The sequence below is a fragment of the Pinus tabuliformis genome, chromosome 2_2, assembly GCF_031772625.1.
Source record: "Pinus tabuliformis cultivar Carrire ecotype Pingquan chromosome 2_2, CPIR1, whole genome shotgun sequence".
In the NCBI taxonomy this organism is placed as follows: domain Eukaryota; kingdom Viridiplantae; phylum Streptophyta; class Pinopsida; order Pinales; family Pinaceae; genus Pinus; species Pinus tabuliformis.
The window spans coordinates 790,472,981-790,495,769 of NC_142300.1; the positions used below are offsets into that span (position 1 = coordinate 790,472,981).

The 22,789-nt window shown below is 40.4% G+C and overlaps 1 protein-coding gene across 1 annotated transcript in view; it reads left to right on the forward strand.

Moving 5' to 3' along the window:
- Positions 1-3,122: 3,122 nt before the first annotated feature.
- LOC149195063 (structural maintenance of chromosomes protein 2-like) overlaps positions 3,123-22,789 on the forward strand; it is a 254,764-nt gene continuing 235,097 nt past the window's right edge. The window contains exons 1-3 of the mRNA XM_089407881.1: positions 3,123-3,172; positions 3,258-3,327; positions 3,441-3,686. Coding sequence (XP_089264007.1) covers positions 3,123-3,172; positions 3,258-3,327; positions 3,441-3,686 — 366 coding nt within the window. The remainder of the gene's footprint in view (positions 3,173-3,257; positions 3,328-3,440; positions 3,687-22,789) is intronic.

Below are 22,789 nucleotides of genomic sequence, written 5' to 3' on the forward strand. Positions count from 1 at the left end.
ACTTATCAACTGCCACATCCTTGGTGCGAGTCATCTCAGGCAATGTCTAAGGTTTTTTTTGCTGTAGAACATGCCACATTTAAACAACGTGACTCCATTCTCTGCCCTAGTGAGGATATTATTGTTGTTGGACTAACCCAAATGAATGTGATGTAACATGGAGGTTGTAATCTAAAAAGAAAAAATCATAGAGGAAGTGCATGGATTTTAGAAGATTTAATTTGGGTTTCGATCTAAATTGAAAATATGAGGTCACGAGTGTGTCAAAGTTCAAGGGCATATTTCCTCTGGGCTTGCAGGGGTTTTTGATAGCCTCTTAGATAACCTTGGATTTACTTAAAAAATGCAGAGGTTTGAATGGAAGTTGGGCTTTTTCTTTGGCCTAATTCGAATCCAAAGTACTTTATTACGCTGATACACCCGTTATTTCCACTAGTTTAATTTTCCAAAGGCATGAATGCACGACCAACCGCTTGATCAACACATTTCCTGGGGTGTCCAATCTTATCTACAGTGAAGCTGGTGAAGCTGTGTATTATCGCTCTTTATATTTATTTTTCCTCAGTTACCTGCTAATTCAATGAATTATTTATTAATATGAAAAATGCTAATAAGTTCATTTAATGTATTAAGAATATCATATTTAATTTATGTATCAATTTTTTTAGATAATTTTAATGTTTATACAAAATTTTGTTTTTTTAATGCATTCTTTATATGGTTAATTATATAATTTTCATATTATTTTATGTAAATATTTACTCAAATATAAAATTTTGGAAAAAATAAAATCTATTTTTACAAACATGATTTTTTTCTTCTAAAAATTTATTTTACATTTTTAGTGTTTATAATTACAAATAATAAAAATATATTTTATTATAGAAAGAAAGAAAGAAATTGTTTTAACCTCCAAGAGACTAAAGATGGCACATGGGACAGATTGCTTCTAAAGATAGCATATGGGACATATTGCTTTTTCATCTGCTTGATGTATTTGACCCTTTTTTATTTTAAGCTTCACAATAAATGCTCCTAACTTCTCGACAAACCCATCGCTAAATAGATTATCCCAAGACCTGTTGCTAGCCACCTGCCAGCATATTTGCATAACTTTCCCTATTGTCTTTGAAGGCCTCACATTCTAAAATGAAATGCTTTTCTTTCCACTTTTTCAGAAGAACAAAAAATGCATACTCTTTCCTTCCACACTTCTTTTGGCTTTCTCCAGCGCCCTGTTTCAGGGCAAAGTTAACGAGAATTAGTCCTTAATTGAGCAATAAGAATTTTGGCTTTCCAAGAGATATTGGCCTTTATGTATGCTTTTGGTTGATGCCTATGAGTGGGATTAAACACTTCAATATAATACATTTCTTTCTTCCTAGCTCCTTATCTCAAGTACGCTTGTGGAATTTATCCATAACAAAAACTTTTATCTCTTTGTTGTTTATGGGACATTTGTTCAAGCAAATGCCCCATTTACTAAACCATTTGTTATATTGCTGTATCCAAGTTTTTTTTCTTCTGTTGCACAATCTGTCATTAAAGACAACCTTAGGCCATCTACCCTCTTCCATTTGCTCAATTTTTTTTAAATGCCTTATAACTCGCACCATAGCAATTGCTTCAATAGGTGCAACCTCTTATTTCACTTAACAAGATAGCATAAGGAATTGCACTTTTAATCTTGAATTTGTTTGTAATCAAACCCTTATGGATTTTCTCAATTTGTCTCCACTACATGTTGGATGTACTGTTGGCCCATAGTTCACAACCATAGAGAATCGCCAAAATCACTAGAAGCCCAAAAAGAGTTTGAATGGTTTTCCAGTCCCATAACTTTGTCTCTCTACACCTATTTTGAAAAGCATAAAATGCTTTCCAACCCCTCAAAGTTCTTTTCTTTCTACAACCATCCCATCATAGATTTTTTTTGAAGTCAATTCCAAGGTATTTGTAATCCACAACTTCTTCTAGAATGTTGCCTTCAAAGTATAACTTATGCTGGTTATGTTTTATTTTTTTAGAGAAAACCACTACTTTCGTTTTGCTGATATTGACTTGCATCCCCACACTTCTACAAAAATGCTCAATGGATAGTAAGTGCTCTTACAAACCAAGAGTCGATTTAGCAATCAGAATAAATAAGGTCATCTGCATAGAAAAGAAGCCTTATAACGAACTTGCCCAAATAGATACCATCACCCCCTTGCAAATTTAACCACTCCTCAAGCTTGTCGCTATATAAACCAAAAAGGGTAGGAGACAGTGGGCAACCTTGCTTGATCCCGATATTGCTTCTAAAACTTTCAGAAATCCCTGTTGAAGTTCGAATTTTGACTTTCACCTCTCCATACAGCACATGCTCTCAAATGTTTAGGAACTCCATGTTCCTCCATTTTGTGCCAAAGATTATCCCTAGGAACCGTGTAAAACGCTTTTTTGAAATCAATAAAGCAATAAAAAACTTTTTCCTTTTTCTCCCAAACTTTTTCAATGATGTGCCTTAAAGTTATACAATGATCAACCGTGGAATGTTTATGTCTAAAACTTGCTTGCCCTTTAATCTCTTTTTTCTGCCCACTTACTAATTTTATTTTCTAACATGCTTCGAAATACCTTTGCAAACAAAAAGTTTATCATGATGGTCTTATAATTAGAGAAATTATTGACATCACAATTGGAAAAATTATTGATATCACTGGTTTTAAAAAGAAAGATTATGAGACTAGTTATCCTGTAAAGAACCTTTGTTATATTAATTATAATAAAAATATATTCTATTATATAATAATTAATTTATTATTATTATTTTTATTGATTATAAAATTCAAATACAAATTTTTCAATTTAAAACTCTCTTCGCCCTCTCTTTTCACCTTTTGGGCAATTGCTACTTATAATGAACGAAGCGAACCATTTTGGCATCCTTTAGCCGCCAACCATGTCGAGGTCGAACCCCGCTGGCATCCTTTGGCACACAGTATCGAACGTCCTACAGCCATAATTTCAATCTTAAGCTCTACGATCTTCCCTCCACTGCTATAATATTGCCTCCATTCGCAGAACAGCTGACCACAACGCGTCACAGAAAGGAAGCATAAAATTCCAGCTACAACGCCATGGCAATGCGTCAACCAACAACGACGTCCGCGTACATAAAATCTCTCAGGTTCATAAAATTATGATTAGTTCAGGAAATGAGCTGTGCTCGTCGCATTTTTCTGACATAAATTGCATTCATATTTCATTTCCAGAATACGCGGTTTCAAATCCTTCGGCGAAGAGGCTCAGAAGTTCACATTTACCAGAGGAATTAACCTCATCGTAGGCGCCAATGGAAGCGGCAAATCGAATATATTAGGTACTGTTTCCAGTTATTAATTTCTTTGTTTTGCGAAATGCATTTTTTAATCTTAAATGCGGGTCAATTCTCACAGATTTTTGGATGCTTAACAGATGCAATTTCCTTTGCCTTATGCACCAAGACGTCGGCATTGCGAGTCCGTTATAATGCGGAACTGCAGTCGACGGACACTAAAGAAGCCTGTGAAGTGGTTCTTGAGTTGGCGGTAACGGGAAATAATGGCCAGGAGCGTCATATGACGTTAAGTGTTACGATAAATCCAGATGATTCCCGGCATTACAGAGTTGACGGCAAGGTCAAATCATTCAAAGACGTTAAGGTAATTTGAACATTTTCCTGTGAAATTTGTCCCTGTTGCGGGCTCTGCACCGCCAAAGAACAATCATTAAAACTTCTTTTAGCTGGAACTGTAAATTCAACTTGTACAAAGGAGGCGCATACATTTTGCTTCTTTAGATTCTAACTGAAAACTCACGTTTAGCGAACTGTAAAATGACCAGATCAGTCCTTGTTCACAATCTTATCATCGTTGAAAGGATCTTTTCGGCTGCCTTCTTGATTAACTTCTGCAGAAGCAAGGAATCAGGACCCCTGCGAAGGGCTCTAATATTACTGACTAGAAATTACTTGTGGCCCTAGTTACATTGCCTTGGATTCATGGACGACTAGGGCAAAGATTAAGAGTGTGAACTTAGGACTCGGGATTTAAAAAAAGGACTCGGGATATCAAAAGAAGAAGAAGAATACTTCAAATAGGCGGATGACAGTCGATTTATCGTGTTGAGAGGCGTGTTGAGAGGCAGATTATATAGCGCAGTGTGAGGGAGATTGTAACGAGTGAGGATAACATTGGCGTCGTGCTGGTTTTTTATATAATTTTTTCTTAAACAATCGCGATATTAATATAATCTAACTTTAAAGTTACATGCTACACACAGGACAATGGACCTACTCTTTGCAGCAATTTGACTACTTAGTCTAAACACTTATAAATACCTTATCCCCTCCAGATTTGAACCGTTAATCTTTAAAGAGGAAACACATGTGCTTTATCTTCTATTATATTTTAAAACTTTTGGTTGCGTAATGTGTTTGCAAATGAGCTCTCTTCTGAAGGAGTCTTTGGATTGTCCATCTCCTGATTGCACGGTCAAGCTTTTGTGAAAACCGATCCTTATTTTCATGTTCTTCATCCTTTTTTCACAATCGATTCCATGGCTTAATGAAGTTGCTGTTACCAGTCGAGGATAACAAGATTCTTATATTAGCACGTTTATCTTTATCTTCATATTTCCTTTTCTTTTTTGTTAAATCCTACTGGAAAACATATGTTAATGTGGCACAAAATGGCACAATATGTAGAAAGCATTCAATACCAAAAAGCGTGCCACATGCGTAGGCTACCACTAACACTAGCGTGAGGGAGTAAAGGTCTAATTAACTATTTATCTATGGCGTATTATGAGTTCCAGCTCATTTTATGAATTTTCAAGGTTCTGTGTCGCTTCAATGACCCTCAAAACCCCTGGGTGTAGAGGAACTATGCCCTTAAACTTTGACCTGTGGAACTAGGTCACGCATCTCAATCTCTGCCTAGAACTTGGCTGGAAAATGGGCAGTCTTGGAATTTTTATCCTACACCACTTATCTACGTGCATAGAAGTCCAGACTTGAAAATGCCAGATGGCGTGATAGCGAAAATAGCATAAGCCCAAATTGGCAAAATGTAAATTGCAGTATTGGTGGCACTGCAACAAGATTGTAATGTGCATAACTTTATAAAAATCTCTAAAATAGGCTGCTGCGGGGAGCAGTGAAGTGGTAGGGGGATCATGGTTGTTATTTGGCAGCCCTCCCCACACTTGCAGTGACATTTCATGCTTAAGTGCATTAACTTCCCAACCACCTTTTTCCTACTTCCGGGGCTTCTATGCTTTTGAGATTGTCAAAGCCAGCTTGGGAACCTTGTCATTCAGCGATCCAGGGTGAGAGCTATGACACCAACTGTGCCAAAGCTAACAACACTCGTCGGACCCTCCTATTATTCCCCGATGCACAGCCATTGAAGATGATGAACCTAGATTGCTTCCCCCTCTTGAATGTGATCATTCTAAAGAGCAACCTAATTCTTGTGATCCTCCATGCCAGCCATCTTCTCATCACTCCCATCATGTCCCTAAGAACACCATGCAATGTTGCATCACTAAGGAGATATTTGAGAAGGAATGCTTGAGTTTGGTTCTTCACTTCTCTATATTCAAGCTTGAGGGAATCACCAAATGGTGTAGGCATGATTCTCTTTTTTTTCTTTGCATCGATGTCTCCTTTTCACAAAGTGTGGTCCTCTTATTTTCCCACCTCCCACCCTTATGACCTTGTTTATAGGCCCTGCATGGGTGATTGTGATGTTTTCTTATCCTATTTTGTTACTAATAAGGAAAAGGGGAATTATATTGACTTGTTAATATGCTGGTTACATTGGTTGTATGACTACACTTACCACTTGCATAATATAGCATACATGATAATGTAGGTGCATTGCATATTATGTTTGCATAGCTAACGTCATCATATGATGTTATCATTTTAGATTAGACTGCATCTTCGTTTAGATTTATTTTTCTATTTGATTTATTATTTTAATGAAAAACATGGGCGATAAAGTATGCCCAATGCACATGCTTCTAATAGTTGTTTTGTGGTGTGCAAGACACAAGTATATGTCCCATGAGATTGCTGGAGTTATCATGACCTCCCCATTCGATTACATGGATTATGCACTCTACAGAGAGCTCATGTCCCAGTTGGAGCCAAATGTTACCCACTAAAAGTGGGGACCCCTAGGAGAGCTTCTTTCCTAGTCATCTTCTTCAATCAGAAGCTAACAACCCCTGAGAGCCACCCATAGCCGATGTGATGTGCCACTTTATCTTCGCTCCCTGCATTAGTTATATGCTTCCTCGCCCATCTGTCGAGAGCATATGTTAGAAGGTGGGTAATCCGGCCCAGAATGTATGTTTTTCATTATGCAATCAGGTGCTTATGCTTGTTTTTCATTGAGCATTTTGGGCAAGGATTATTGGGTAACTTGGAAGAAGGAAGGGCTTTGACTGTGCTTTTGTTTCCTCACCTTAAATGGGGGGTTAATCCTCAATTCTAGTCCCATGGGATCTCCCCTATTGGTCCATGGCTTTAGAAAGGGCACTACTTCGGAAATCCCAATTTTGGTAGTGTGGTCCCGCCTTCCTGTTCCACATTTTTCACTCCCCTCTGCACATTACGAGCCCTATTTCATCATTTTCCTTCTCTGGGTCCATAAGGCATTGACACAACCCCCTCCCCTTTGTCCACATATCTGGGTTAGGCCTAGAAATGTTGCCCCAGAGGTTGATACAACTATAAGAAAGTTAAAAGCATATCATGCCCACAAGCAAGAAACAAAAAAAAGAAAATATAAAAAGCAAAAGATGGTTGGGACATTAAATATAGCACGTGGGCAAAAGCCAAACGTGAGTTCCACCCCTTATCATGGTCATCACCATGGTTCCTGGGGCCCATGAGTGTCCCCACATCATTAAGGAACCCATGCATGTCCCAACCCCTGGTGGGAGATGAACTGCCCCACCTTTGGGGGGTAATAAACTACTTTACATCATTCACAACATGCTCTCATTTCCTAGAGCCTCAAGCAGTAATACGAAAGAAAAACCAAGAAAAGGCAAAAGGCAAATAGAGAGAGGTGGAAAAAAAAGGCTGAGATAACTCATGTATCCACGATTTCTCCCTCCTACATATATATACTCAATATAAAGGACTTCCCTCATCATGGCTATCCTTGTATCTATGGCTTTTGGCCTTGAGACGCCAACTTCCCCATCCATTTCATCATCATTCATATGCCATCTATCAATCGAAGGATGTACCAGGGACCTATCTTTCCCCTTAGGGACTGGAAACACGTAATAGGGTTGTTTATTAACCAATCTGACGCTACTTTGGGATTAAAGCCACAAGTTTGGAAGAGGAGCCCCATATGAAGTCTCAATATGCCTTTGTTTAACAAGCTTGGTTCACTTAGATGCATTAATGAATTATTGTGCCTGATGGTGAGGATGCAACACTAGACATTATAAGTGACTTGTAGGTGGTTTCATCATGGACTGGACAACTGAACTGGGGCCTAAGTCCACTAGAGGAGCATACGACACCTTCTAGGTGAAGCATTGAGAGCCATTGGACTCTCGTACTCGTAGAGCGTCATTAATTCATTCCATGGGCACCTACAACACCACAGTAGTTTGCACTTTGCCCCATATTATTCATGAGATGATGCACTTGGACCATCATGCCCCCAACCATCTTAGCAGTGTGCATGTGGTTTGACAACGGATCTGAGGCCCAGATGAGGATTGTCTCACCCTTAGAGACTTGGGAGGGCTAGCACCATTGCTTGAGCCCTCAACGATGGAGCAAATTCAGGCTATTCTATCACCAGGAGATCCATGAGACCCATTTTGTTCCCCAAATACAAAACTGGGGTCCACTTGATGATTTGCATGGATGTCTAGGGGCCAAGCCCTATTAGATGATTTATGGAGCCCTCTTGAGTCATTTTGTGATTCAGATCTTGGGAGGAGGCCCCCAAGATCTAAAAGATTGAAATGGATCTTGGAGTAGAGACCTCCAAGATCTGAAAGATTGAAATGGATCTTAGATACATCGACGAAGAGATGGAGTTCTTGAACATCTCCTCACTCGGTACAACATACCGATACGCTGTCAAAATCGAGCAAAAGTTCAAACAGAAGAAGCGAGACTTTGGATCTGCAAATCCGAAGCCCAAAGGACAAAGCCAAGGCGGGGTGACCCAAGACAACCTGTCAAAGCCGCAAGAAAAGAACAAAACCACGAAGCCGAAGAAGGACACAGGAAAGTGGTGTGAGTTCCATAAGAGTTCCACTCATAACACAAGTGAGTGTCAGACCAAGCAGTGGCTGGTGGCCAAGTTGAAGGCTTCTGAATCAGATGCATGTTCCGACCCTGAGCGAGAACACGACAAGGGGAATGGCAAAGGGAAGCAAATCATTGATGCGGATCCCAGTGCCACTGTTGCCACCGCTAAAATCCAGAAAAATGAGCCCAAAAACCCAGAGGAAGGGGAGCGCCTTTTCCACTCACAGATGTGGGTGAAGGTTTCGCCACTGCAATTCATTGTCAATAGTGGCAGCCAAAAGAACCTCGTTTCAGCAGAGGTCGTGAAGCGGTTGGGCCTACCGACTACACCACACCCGCAGCCGTACAGTATTGGGTGGCTTCATGAAGGACGAGATCTCAAAGTTCGCCAGCAGTGCCGCCTTCCCTACAGCATCAAACCATTCACAGACGAGGTATTTTGTGATGTTACACCTCTAGATGTTTGTGATGTATTATTAGGCCAGCCATACTTGTGGAAGCGACATGCTGTGTATGAGTGAAGGCCTCGTGTTGTCATTATTTCTTTGAGTAATTCATTATACAGGATACCAGAGGTAGCCCCACCTACTGCCACCTCTTTGATCACTACTAAGAAAGGCAGCAAGCTCATCTCCCAGACCAGGAAATTCATCTGTCTGGTTCACTCCCAAAGTAAGGGGAAGATCGTTGCTACATCCATGACCCCTGCAAAGGGTTCCTCCACGCAGCAGCAGCAGCAAAGGGATACGGTCATGACAGAACACAGGAACAACTTCTCCTCACCCACAGGGGTACCACATAAGTTTCAGGTGGGCAACAAAGTTTGGTTACATCTGCAGAGAGAACGCCTTACCAGAACCCATCAGAAACTCAGACCACTCCGACATGGTCCTTACACCAATACCAAGGCTATGGGCAACAATGCTTTGAAGCACAACATTCCCCCATTCCTTTGCTTGCACCGAGTGTTCAATGTGGACCATTGTCGACCATGCTTCCCACCATTTCTGGACACATCAGAGATTGCAGAACAGCTCACCAGAGACCCAGATCAGCAGAAGCTTCCTCATCTCAGGGATGAACTCAACGCAATGGGGACCATTGCTTCCTAAGGGGGGAGGAATGATCCAGGTGGATGTTGGTGGCCACCCACCTATCCCATTTGGACCCCCACAATTGTCTCTTTCAGCTTTTTCAGTTTCCTAAATTGTAGCACAGTTTACTATTTTTAGCAGTTTTTCGGGTCCTGAACTTTCGAAGCCGTTTTGAGGGGTTTTTTGGGAAATCTGGGCCCAAAGTGGTAGTAGTCAGATAGATCTTTCTAACGAGCTATTGTACGCGTCAAATGGAGATCGTATGCCAAAGTTACGACCCCGGGAAATTGATGTACCAATTTACCCAAACAGGGCCCACAATTTGGCGTTTTCATCTTCTAGATAATTTGGCGTTTTCATCTTATAGGGTTAGGTTTCGGGATGTGAAAGGTTTTCCATTGTTTCTCAACAATAAATAGGCCTTCGAGCCTCATTGTAACACAGTTCAGAGGCATGTAGCCACCACATCTCTTCTCAGAGATAAGCTACCATCGCCCTTGCTGGTTTATTTCCGTTACTGTTTGTAAGCATATTTCAGTATTTTACATTAATGAAATGAAGTATTATTTCCGCTGCATATCTGTGTTTATGGTTATCTCCGTAATTTGTTGCGTTCCTGCTTAAGTCCGGATCATTTTGGCACAAGGAGAGCTCAACACATGCTTCAAGAAGGCCCATGCAGTGATGATGTCAATATTTTGGCCCTCTTGTGGGTATATCTTTATGATTTTTCATTGGCTATGTGGTTGGCTTGTAACCACAATTAGTTATGCCCTTCATTTGACAACTAAGAGGGGCTTCTAGGCTAAATTAAACTTGGTAGATCATTTATAAATCGATGAGAGCTCATTTGAGCTTCTCATCATCATCACACTTGGATTCGATCTCTTGAGAAGAACTCACACTTGTTTCTTTGGCTGTTGGAGAATCTCTTGGATGCATTTTGACAGTTGGAGCTAGTTTGATTTTGTCTTTGGGGCTATTTCTTGGATCTTGGATGAATATATTGCATGTCGCCTTGTAAGTACTTAATGTTCATGGGATTTTTCTCTTGAATTTGTTTAATGTATAGAATTGCTACTTCTAGAATGTGCTAATTGTGCCCTAATTATTGAAAATTAATTTTGGAAGGCTTTATAGTTGAGTATTGCATATGTTATTCAATGCATGGCATGCAATAAATGTTCCTAGTGGAGGAAAATATTTGAACTCTCCATGAAGTTCCATTATCTCTTGAAATGGGTAAAATTTTAGAGTTTTGGTACCTAGGGCATCAATTTTAAGCCTCCTTAGAGATGATTCAGCTCATCTTAAGCATCCTAAGACTCCATATGCCCAAAGGACAAGGCACTAGTCCAAGTGCTTGTGAAAATTCGGAAATCCCGAATCTTATTGCAACAACTAATTAAGTTTCTTCTTTTCGTTAAATAAGTTGAACAAATTATTATGTGCTATCGTAAATATCGAAACTAATACACTGTAGCCTTTACAAATAAAATACTGTGGAAGAAAAATAATGCTGGAAGAATAGATGCACACACACAAATAACATTGTTATTTTTGGATCAATGTCCCTGGAAAAACCCAACTTGGGAAAACCGGTGCAGCAACTGAGGGTTTTATTATTATGCAGTAGTAAATATAAGTACAAATCTATGGATTCTCAAATCTAGCAATCCATACAGAGAAATGACTGACAAAATATCTAGTGAGAAAAATCTCACTTCCACTGGTGATCCGACACTGACCTTGGCTCAAGATGAGCTGCTCTCTGCTACCTATGTGTAGTCCTTGCGTCAGCCTACGCAGTTCTACGTCACACAACGCGGACCAATGTCTCTCTCACTAATTGATTAACTGCTGTGTGGGAAATGGACTCTCCTAGCCTCCGGGCTCCTACTTCGGCTTCTGGCACTGAATCACTGCTTCTCCCCAACAAAATACGACTTCCCCTCTGAAGCACTACACTGCCTCTCTATGGAATTCTCTGTCTCTCTGCAATCCACTCACCGGACTGGAAAATCTTCCTCCCGGCCTTACAATCCTTGCCCCTCTCTCACTGCTTCGATCTTACTGAATCACCTCTGGCAACATATAGTTGCTACTCTAAAGATCGATTTCCCAGCAAAATCGAATTTCTTGGTGTCTCCAGTGTATTCTCCAACCCCCATCGAATTTCTTCTTATAATCTCTCGTTGAGGCATCAACGACCAAGATTAAAACATAATTAATGGATAAGATTAACTAGAACTTGATCCATGTCTTCTTCTAGAATATTCTGACCATGACTTAATTAATACCCTTTAATTAATCCGTTTTCTTAAGTTTAAACTTAGGAACCATTAAAAAAAGATTAATTATTTTAATTAAGTCATCTCTAGGTGGAATTTCCATAAACAATTTATGGGTTTCGAAGAATACATGTATTCTAGCCTCTCCACCAAATTTCTTGGCTAGAACACAATCAATGTTACAAAAACTAACACTCCCTCTTAGCGAAGAATGCGTTCCAGTGTTGCAACCCACTGAGCAACACCCTGTCTCTGCCCCACCTCCTGTCACACTATTGATGTCTGGCTGCTGCTTCCCATCAACTACTGCGCAAATCTGGATAAACATTGCATTTGTGCTGTTGCTGGCCCTGTTGAACTGCCGCCGACACTGCATCTGCAATGGAACTCCCTCTCCATCTGCTGCTGTTGCAACTGCAACTAAAAAGCATCCAAAACACTGAATCAACTGTGATCAGTATGATACATTTGTCACTCGAGTCTTGACTGCTGCTAGACTCTGCACTGTCACTGAAGCCTCTGCGCTGCTGCCGACTCTGTTATGTGCCATCTGCATTGCTACCAATCTCTGCACTGCACTTTGGAGTCTTTGACTGCAACTAGCTACTGCATCGGTCACTCTGGCATCTGACTGCAACTACTACCACTGATCCATCCTTCTACTGCATGTTTTGGGCTCCCATAGCAAGGTATTGATTCATGAGGTGGACCTCCTCAAGGATCCTGCCCATCCTGTGTTGGAAATAATACTGAGAGAGGGGGGGGTGAATCAGTATTAGTCAAGTCAATAATCTTTTTCTTTTCATACTCAAATTTATATACGCTACTTCCATGTGGGCAACCAGCGTGTACACGCAACTGTGTTTAAGGAAACAAGCGTATATCCAACAAACTAATGATTCAGTTAATTCATCATATGTTGATCTTTAGTCTGTGCATCAGTACTTTATTAAACATTAAACAATAACCATATGCAATTAATAACAGAGTAAACCATCACGCATAAGCAACACACATGAACACCAAGATTTAAGGTGGAAACCCAATGTGGGTGAAAACCACCTGCTGTTGTCGTCTCTGTCTTCTTTTAATAATAAGAAAATTTGTTTACAACATTGTACTGGTGTAGACTCATACCAGTACGCAGGCTTCTACTTGCAAAAGGCTACAACCTTCTCTCGTTCTCCAACTTCTATTGGAAGGGAGCTACAACCCCCTAGCTCTTGTACTAGCTAATATGTTTACTAGCACGTAGGCGCCAACCTACAGAAGGCTACAACCTTCTCTCTTCCTCCAGGGACCACGCTTCATAGATTTTCAGACTGGATACTCCTGGAACACAACACCATAATCTGAAGACCACGTTTCATCCGATTTTCATATTGGACCCGTCAACAACATTGAAGCTCAAAATCAATCACCATTCTAATACAACCATCAAATACATCTACATCAACTAATCACTGAAACTCAATCCTCACTTTCTGAATCAACCACAGCTGAATCAATCAATCCATGAATCTCTGACACAATTGAATCGAACATTCATTCATACTTCAATCAACTTCAACAAATCAATTGGAACAGAGAGATCACTGTAACCAGTACACTGATTTGTACACAGAACACTGCATCATCATTTAGAACCTGCTGTAACCTCAAAACCATACATTAGAGTGTATACGCAACTTGGAAGAGCCGAACCAGCATGTATATGCAACTTCATCAAAGCGAATCAGAGTATAGATCTGCAAATACTTACTTATAACTTCGCTGCACTTCCCGACTTCAGACATACTTAGATCATCACATATAAAGGATAATACATGTGTTAGCAACTAGATCTAGTCTATCAGATCACATAATGATAAGTCATTATGATCTTGATCCATTATTAGATCTTATCCATCATCATTGAAGCAAATCACAATCAATCAATCTGAATACTGTTACCAGAATGCAGTCACTAGAACATAAAGCAAAACCCAGAACTCTGCATCAACAACTAGAACCAACTGTAACTTCAAACATCATAGTTCATAAGGTATACGTTGCTTAGATGTGTCGAACCTGCGTGTATACGCGCTTTTACCAAAGTCAACCAGCGTATACATTTGTAAATATTCATTCATAATTTTGCAGCTATTCCAGACTTTAGTTATACCCAGATCATAATATTTATAGAACAACACATGCGTCAGTATACAGATCTAGAATAAACATGATCAAACCATATAAAGATAATTCATTCCAAGCCTTAAGATCTTGATCCATCGTTAGATCTTGTCCTCCATCAACCGCTAAGGTTCATCCTTGGTTCAGATCAAGCAGAGCATCATAAACCCATAACCTGCATATTGGATCTCTCCCTTTATCAAATATTCAATGCTTGTCTATCATGGCCTAATGATCTTCTCCTCCTTTTATAGTTTTAGGCCTTTCTCAATACCATGGACCAAAACCACTTAGGACCAATACCTTGGATCAAATACCTAGGGTCAATACCTTGGATCAAATACCATGGACCAAATACTTCGGACCAAAACTTAGTTTTCCAAGGTATACACGCTTTTTTGCTTTTTTTTTTTTTTTTTTTTTTTTTTTTTTGTGAAAGTGCGTGTGTATGTTATATGCTCCTTTTGTTCTATTAACCTGCGTGTATACGCGGCTTGGTCAATGGTGAACCTGCGTATACCTCTCTTTCTTCATTCTGTGAAGACTGATCTGTAATTCTTTGCTGTTTGCCTACTATACTGTGATCTTTCATCTGAGTGAGTTGCCTTTTGAACTGATTCCTTGAAGTTACCCTGCATTTCATCACATCTGTAAACACTACTGTCATACATTCTGTCACATCTGATATCTCTTTTGTAGATTCATCTAGCTACCATATATAACTGAGTTGTTCTGCCACAAGTGGGTTGCCATCAAGTACAACACATGCATCATAATGCCAACATCCTGTAGCTCTCTGGGGCTACAAAACCAAGTCACCCCACCTCACTCCTGGAGGTATCTCGATGATCATGGCAAACTCTTCCTCCAATCTGGAGGACAACCTGTCGATCTCCGCGGAAGCAGCCTGCTGATCCTGATTCTCCTCCTTGTCCTTCTTCTTGAGAGGACATTGAGTGTTGTAGTGGCCAAGCTCACCACATTTGAAGCATTTCACATTAGAAATGTCCTTCTTCCTACTGTGCTACTCCTGGTGCCCCTTTGATGCGAGGGCCACATCCTCCTCTTCCTTTACTTGCTTCGTCCCACTGCTGCTACTACTACCAGTGGTGGTGGTCTTCACCAAATCTCGCCTCATCTACTCCTGCTGCAGATCAGCCCACATACAATCCTAGTCTGGCAACTTTTCTCTGCCCAGAATATTCTAGTTGAAGACCTGCCATTTTTCAGAAACGTTGTTTAGAGCAAACTGCACCAATTCTGTAGGGTGGGGCGCTGACCCTATTGCAGACAACTGATCTCGAATATCCTGAAGCCTAGTGATGAAGGGGTCTATGTGCTCCCCTTTCTGCATCTGTGTGCATCTCATCTTCTCCTCAAGATACATCTTCTGCTGCTCGGAAGATCCCTCGTATAGCGTAGCAAGTGCTTCCCACATCTGCCGGGCAGTATCTTTGCCAGCTATGTGAGACACCACGTGATCTCAAACCCCATCGAGAATCAGCCTCTTTGCTTTCGCCATCTCCTTGTAGGCCTTCAACAGATTTGCATCTACAGGTACAACTACCACACTATTGATGTAAGCTTTGAGATCATACTCATCTAGAAGACATGAAATTCTTGCCTTCTAGATCACATAGTTGGAGGTTCCCTCCAATCGATCCTGATCTCTCAGCCCTGCTGATGCCATCTCTGCAAAAATGTCTAATTCCTCCTCTTCTCCTCTATGCAATTGCTGACTGGCTTTTTGCACTCCCTGCTAGAGTGGGCAAATCTGTTCACAACTACTGCTGCTCTCCTAGGAAAAATCGAACTTCGTGGCTAGAAGCTCCCCGAGGAAAGAATTCCCTTAGTGTGTGCTCTTCCTTCCTCTTGACGGCATTTTGCACTAGCAAACTGTTGCAAAATAACTGCCTCCTTCCTGAAGATCTGCTTTGCAAGGAAAATATTGCGTCTCCCTCTACCTCTGGTAAGCTCTGATCTGGAAATCTAATTTCTTTGTTGACTCTCTCAGAGAAATAAAATTTCCTCAAAAATTGACCCTCCTGGCCCAAGGACTGCGTTGCCTCTTGAGGGTTTCGAACTGCTGCCTCTGCAGAGATTTGAAATTCCTCCTTCCTTCTGCTACTGAGCTCTCCAGCTTATGATCTGTGCTTTGATACCATGTGAAAATTCGAAAACCCCGAATCCTATTGTAGCAACTAAGTAAGTTTCTTCTATTTGTTAAATAAACTGAACAAATTATTTACTGTGTGCTACGGTAAATATCAAAACTAATACACTGCAGCCTTCACATATACAATATTGTGGGAGAAAAATAATGCTGGAAGAATAGATGCACACACACAAACAAATAAAACTGTTATTTTTGGACCAATGTCCCCGGAAAAACCCAACTTGGGAAAACTGATGTAGTAGCTAAGGGTTTTATTATTATGTAGTAGTAAATCTGACTACAAATCTATGGATGCTCAAATCTAGCAATCCATACAGAGAAATGACTAACAGAAGATCTAGTGAGAAAATCTCACTTCCACTGGTGATCCGTCACTAATCTTGGCTCAAGATGAGCTTCTCTCTGTTGCCTCTGCGCAGTCCTTGCGTCATCCTACGCAGTTCTGCGTCGCACAACTTGGACCAACGTCTCTCTCGCTAACTGATCAGTTGCTGTCTGGGAAATGGACTCTCCTGGCCTCTGGGCAATCTCTCCAGTAGCGCGAGTGGATTGAGGTAGAGGGAGTTGTTGAGGCAACGAGAGTTTGTGGCTTGATTTCCAGTGGAGGCCGTAATTATTTTCCCAACAGTGTGAGTTTGCTGGTGAAGATGTAGTAAACTATCAGAACGCAGTTGCAGGGTTGATTTAGGGTCTTAGAGTGAGACCAAATTGATTGGGAGGGGTTGAGTAGCTTCCAGGGGGTCAGATCAACTAGCAGAAGTGAAGGAATAAAGTTACCAGAGGTGTTCTAATTTATGGCAATCAGCTTTATCGCAGACATCAGACACCTGTACGTGGATTGGTTTGGCTACAACATGTTCCCACAAATCAATAGATTGCGGATATACTCATGAAGGCCTTATGCAAGGCTAAGTTTGTATTCTTTAGGGAGAAGATGGGAGTAGTGGAGAACACCTTCCTCGCTAAGAGGGAGTGTTTGTTTTTGAAGTAGCAACAGACAGGTGTTCTAGTCTCTATGGTGTCTAAGAGGCTAAGGAACACAACATCTCTAAAACCTAGAAAAGGTTTCACGAGAAAAGCCTTAGAAGCACCTCAATTAGATTAATTGACCAATAATTAAATATTTCCTAAGTCTAACTTAGGAAAAGTGGTTAATTAAATCATATTAATTGCGGGAGGTCTATTTTTCTCTAGATATTTCAAGAAAAGTAGATTGATGGAGTCAAGATGATCTTAGCCATTGGTTGAGATGTCATCGTGGTTGTTGAGGGTCCAACGAGAGATTATAAAAGCAGGTTGAAGGGTTTGGAGAAGATAGATCGAAATCATTGGAGCAATTCAACTACCTAGATGCAGTGATTTAGCAAGGGCGCAGTTGAAGTTAGTGAGACACTGAGCAACGAGGCTTCAACAGAGATTTGGGAGCGGGATTCTAGAGGAGATTTCCTCAGATTTTCTTGTGTCTCAGTGTCAGGAAGAGGAGGCTAAAATTATCTACAAAGGAGGCCGAATCTGGTTAGTGTGAGTTGCTGCAAAATGTAACCAGTGTCGGTCTTCATAATTGTATTTGAGTTATGATGTAATGTATTTGTCAAAAGAAAGAAAAATGAATTTTATTATAAAAGAAATTGACTTATTAAAGCATGGTTGTCAATGTTTTTAGGTCAAAGCCTCCATTGTAGGCTTCTAGGGTTTATGTCAAGTGTCCTTGTCCATGTCATAATTTAACGGACCCTTCTTGGGCATTATCAATCAAGAAAAAAATTTATTTTTATGTAAAATAGGTCATTTAGGCCTCCTCCACCAAGTCGGCCTCAACTTGGACAAGTTGGCCTAATCAGGGAGGTAGAATCCACTACAAAAGGGCAACAACTTGACTCATTTGGAGCACAACAACAACACGTTCGATTTGTAGTAGCAAGAGGGAGAAAAAGGGTGCAAAGTTCAAGGAAGTGGAAGAAAACCCTAGCGAAAGAGAAGGAAGTCTTTGTCAAGCAAAAATAAGTCAAATTCTCTCTCTCTACTCACAAGTGCGAAATTTTCAAGCTGCTGGGGAGGTCAAAGTTGCTGGGCTGCAGTAGGGTCAAAATTCTCAAGCTGGGGGCTGAAATTCTGGATTGTTGTTGGGCTGAAGTTGTTGGACAAGAAGAGACTACTGAAGTTTGCTGAATCATCTTGGAAGGCTGACTTGGTGGAGGAGGAAGGTCTTTTGGTTAGGTCTAAGGTCTTGGTCTATCTCAATTTGATTAGTGGAAGAGTTTGACTGGGTTTTCCCCTAGAGAGGGGTTTTAGCCTTGGTTGAGTGCCTACATCTGGTGTCGTTGATCTTCATGTTTTATTTTGATGATTACTTGATGAGAAAAAGATAAAAGAAGAACATAAACAAAGTTAATAAAAAATACAAGAAAATCACAAGTAATTATCAACATAAGAAAATCTTTTTGCCTTTCTGATTTTCTAACATGATATCAGAGCTAAGGTGAAAAAGTAAGGAAAAGGAAATAGGTCATTTGAAAGAAGAGTTAAGAAGGAAAGGATCATATAAGAAGAGAAACCTACTATATATAGAGACTATGACAACCTCAATGAAGACAAAAAAAAAGCTAGAAGGAGCCTCCAACTATAGGGCATGGAAGAAGAGGATAGATCTTATTCTCGCTAAGCATAAAGTTTTGGATCTTGTTCAAGGAAAAGTTAAGAAACCTACAGATGATGTAGGAAATGAGAAATTCAGTGAAACCAACAACTTTGCCTTGAATCTCATAGTAGATGGAGTAAAGGTGTTAAAATTGGAAACTAGGGCCAAATTCCACTTTGGACAACTCATTTGATGCAGATAATTATTGCATTGAATAAAATCGACCTAAAGATCACTAATTTTGGACAAGGAGAATAATGCTTTCGAGGTCAAACCCACACATGTAAATTGTCAAGGTCGGCCACATCATCATTTAGGCTCAAGAAGCCCAAGCGACATGTCTTTTGACCCTCAACGACCTGTATAAATAAGGATGACCGCAAACCACGTTTGGCACCTCATCAACTCACACATCCTTCTCTCTCCTCATTTGATTAGTTCGTACAATTTTTGGGCAGCTGATTTTTCTCACACGTGTGGCAGAAAGGAGGACGAAAACTACAAGGCTGAAAATCTAAAGTTTTTTTGTAGTTTGACCAGGGTTTGACCAATGTTGAATTTGACTTTTTGGGCAACTTTTGACTTCAATTTTCTAGGAGAATCTCTGTCTCAGTAGGCCACATTTATCAGCACAAAAACCAAGGTGATTTGGGCACTTTGACCTGTGTTGACCACAGGGTTGGCTTCAGGTTGACCGAATTTGACTACAGATTTGTTGACTGTTTTAGGCTGAGTTTGACCAAAAACAGAGGCAGAGTTCCTTTCTCCTTTGATCACGCTGTTTTGGGGAAGTTTGTCTAGACTTTGGTTGCCATTGACTTTCTGGTTAGGGCTGATTTGACTACTGTTGACTGAGGGCAGAATTGCAGATTTGATAGGGCTGTTTTTGACAGTGATTTGGCAAGTCAATTTTGATTTTGACTTTGTATTATTGTACTCTCTCTCTCTCTCTGCTGAACAATTGATATAATAATAAGAAGAATTGATCAAAGGGTTTTCCCCATCTTGGGGTTCTTCTCTGGCATTTGCCAAATACTGGTGTTCTCTTGTCTGGGCTTGTCTTTTGCATTTATTATTTATATTTTATCTATAGTTACTCTCAATGTGATTAATGGTTTATGTGATTGTTATTGGAAACTAAATTGGAAATTGTCATTGGGCTGCTAAAAGGACATTGAGGTAATTGTTGCAAGCATAGAACATACCATTGTTTTTTTAAGGGTGGTTCACGGACACTGGGTGGCCGCTACATCCATAGGAAAAATCCAGGCAGATCAACCCGAAGGGATCTACTCGCTGGCCAAACAAGCAGGGCCTAACCCCAAGGGTGTCGAGGAGATTTGACCCCGTGACCTCCCAATTGGTGAGGTACTTAGCAACAGGAACTCGACCAACTGAGCTAACCCTTGGGCCTTAGAACATACCATTGTTATCTAAACTTAACATGGTATTAGAGCCCAGGTGAAGACAAAGCCCAAGCAAGAGAGAAAAGCAATCATTAAGAGATTTGTTGGTCAAAGATTATTGGTCAAGTCTCAATGGCTTCTACATCCTACTTCAAGACTAAGGACAAGCTCAATGACAAATCTGACTATCATGCATGGAAGATGACTTTGGACTTGACTTTGGAGGAGCATGAAGTATTGGACTATGTGTAGGGAAAAGTGGTGGAGCCTCCTTCAAATGCACCTGCTGCTGCGAAAACAAAGTATCGAAAAGGTGAGGTCAAAGCAAAGAAAAGTTTGATTGACTCTATTCAAAAGCATTTGGTTGCCTATATTTTTGATTTGTGAACTTCTAAGGAAATATATGATAAATTGGTTGGGATATTCAAAGTGAACAATGCAAGTCAAATCCTCTTTCTCAAGAACAAGTTGAAGGATATCGAGATGGATAAAGGGGAGTGTATCCAATCCTACTTCATGAGAATAACTCAAATCAATAATGACGTACTATCTATTGGAGAAGTTATTGTTGACAAGGAGCTCACTGCCATTGCACTTGGAGGTCTTTCAAGGCCAGGGATGTATTTGCCACCACCATTCTCCACAACGACAATATACCTGGTTTTGATGAATTATTGGCTAGATGCACTCAAGAGGAGACAAGGATGATGGAGAGAGATAAGTCCTCCAACGGAAATGAACCTATCTCCTTCTCTAGTCACGCAAAAAGGAAGAATAATGTTGGTCCAAGTAGACAAGGTCAAGGATTTAAGAAGGGATTCAAAGAAGGAAGAAAAGGAAGATGCTACAATTGTAACAGGTTTGGCCACTATGCGAGAGAGTGCCCTCACAAGAAGAATCCTCCAAGGGATGATGACAACAACAACAACAATTTCAAAGAGAATGGCAATCACATTAACAACAAGTTCACCAACGAAGGAAAGAGGAATGCTCCTGTTGCTTGAAATGGAAATGGTCCATCTCCCAAAAGGATAAGAAATGCCACGTATGATGAAAGTAAAGTTGTAGAAAAACAAGATGAATTCTATCTTATTTCTGCTCTATCTACTGCCTCTCCTCTGGATACTTTGGATCAGTGGTTGATAAATAGTGGAGCCTCAAAGCACTTCACCAGATACAAAGAGGCCCTCTCAAATTTGGTTGAGAAGAAGACTAATTTAGAGATCATACTTGGAGCTAATGCCACCTACCCCATGAAAAGGATAAATACTGTCACTCTTCACTTGACTCAAGGCCAAACCATTCATCTACAAGATGTGTTGTATGTGCCTGATTTAAAGAAGGATCTGGCATCTATTTATACGATGGAAGACAAACACTACAAGGTAGCATTTATTGATGGAAAGGTACATATTTGGCATAGAAACCCTAAAGATGAATTTACTTTTGGATTTAGGGTTGATGGTCTCTATCAAGTTGGTGGAAGTCCTTTGGGAGCTTTGGCAAGTGATACATCTCTTCAATGTGAATTATGGCACCAGAGATTTGCCCACTTACATTACAAAACCTTACCTGGGGTAAGGAAGATGGTCACAGGGATGCCCGCCTTTAATATGAACCATGAAGGAGTTTGCCAGGGTTTGTTGGAAGAATCACCGCACCTCTATGGAATCCGTAATTTCCACCCTGGGGATCCTAGTTACTGATTTGGAACGTTTACTAACACCTATGAGTTTTTGTGTAACGGAAAACCTCTTCATGGTATCAGAGCCTGGACCCAAGTTCGATTCCCTCGAGTTGCGTTTGAGGGGGGGTGTTGTAAGAATCACCGCACCTCTATGGAATCCGTAATTTCCACCCTAGGGATCCTAGTTACTGGTTTGGAACGTTTACCAAAACCTGCGGGTTTTGATGTAACAGAAAACCTCTTCAGGGTTGTGTAGCTGGGAAACATATAAAGGGACCATTCCCTTCTAGTGAAAGCAACACGACCGATATTCTTCAACTAATCCATTCTGACCTATTTGGTGCCCTGTCTGTAACTTCATTGGGAGGATACATATACTATGCAATCTTTGTGGATGACTTCTCACCCAAAACATGGACCTATTTTTTGAAGAGGAAGGATGAAGTGTTCAAGTGGTTTCGTTCTTTCAAGGCATTGGTGGAAAATCAAATAGGGAAGAAGATCAAGATGTTGAGGACCGACAATGGAACCGAATATGAATCAAATGAATTCAATGACTTTTGTAGAGAGGCTGGCATTAAGAGGGAGACAACTGTTCCATACACTCCTGAGCAGAATGGCATTGCTGAAAGGAAGAATTGAACAATTATGGAAGCCACTCGTGCAATGATCTATGATCAAGGTCTACTGAAGTTCTTATGGGGAGAAGCTTCCAACATTGCCGTATATGTTCAAAATAGGAGCCCGCATCAAGCTTTGGATTTCAAGACACTCGAGGAAGTCTTCACTGGTAAGAAACTTGATGTTTCTCATTTTAGAATCTTTGGTTGTCCGATATATTTTCATGTGCCTAAAGAGAAAAGGAATAAGTTGGAAGCCTCTGGGAAGAAAGGTATATTCGTCGGCTACAGTGAAAATTCAAAGGCATATAGAATCTATGTACTTGGTCAAAGAGATGTGGAAGTAAGTCGTGATGTTACCTTTGATGAAGACATTGTTGGA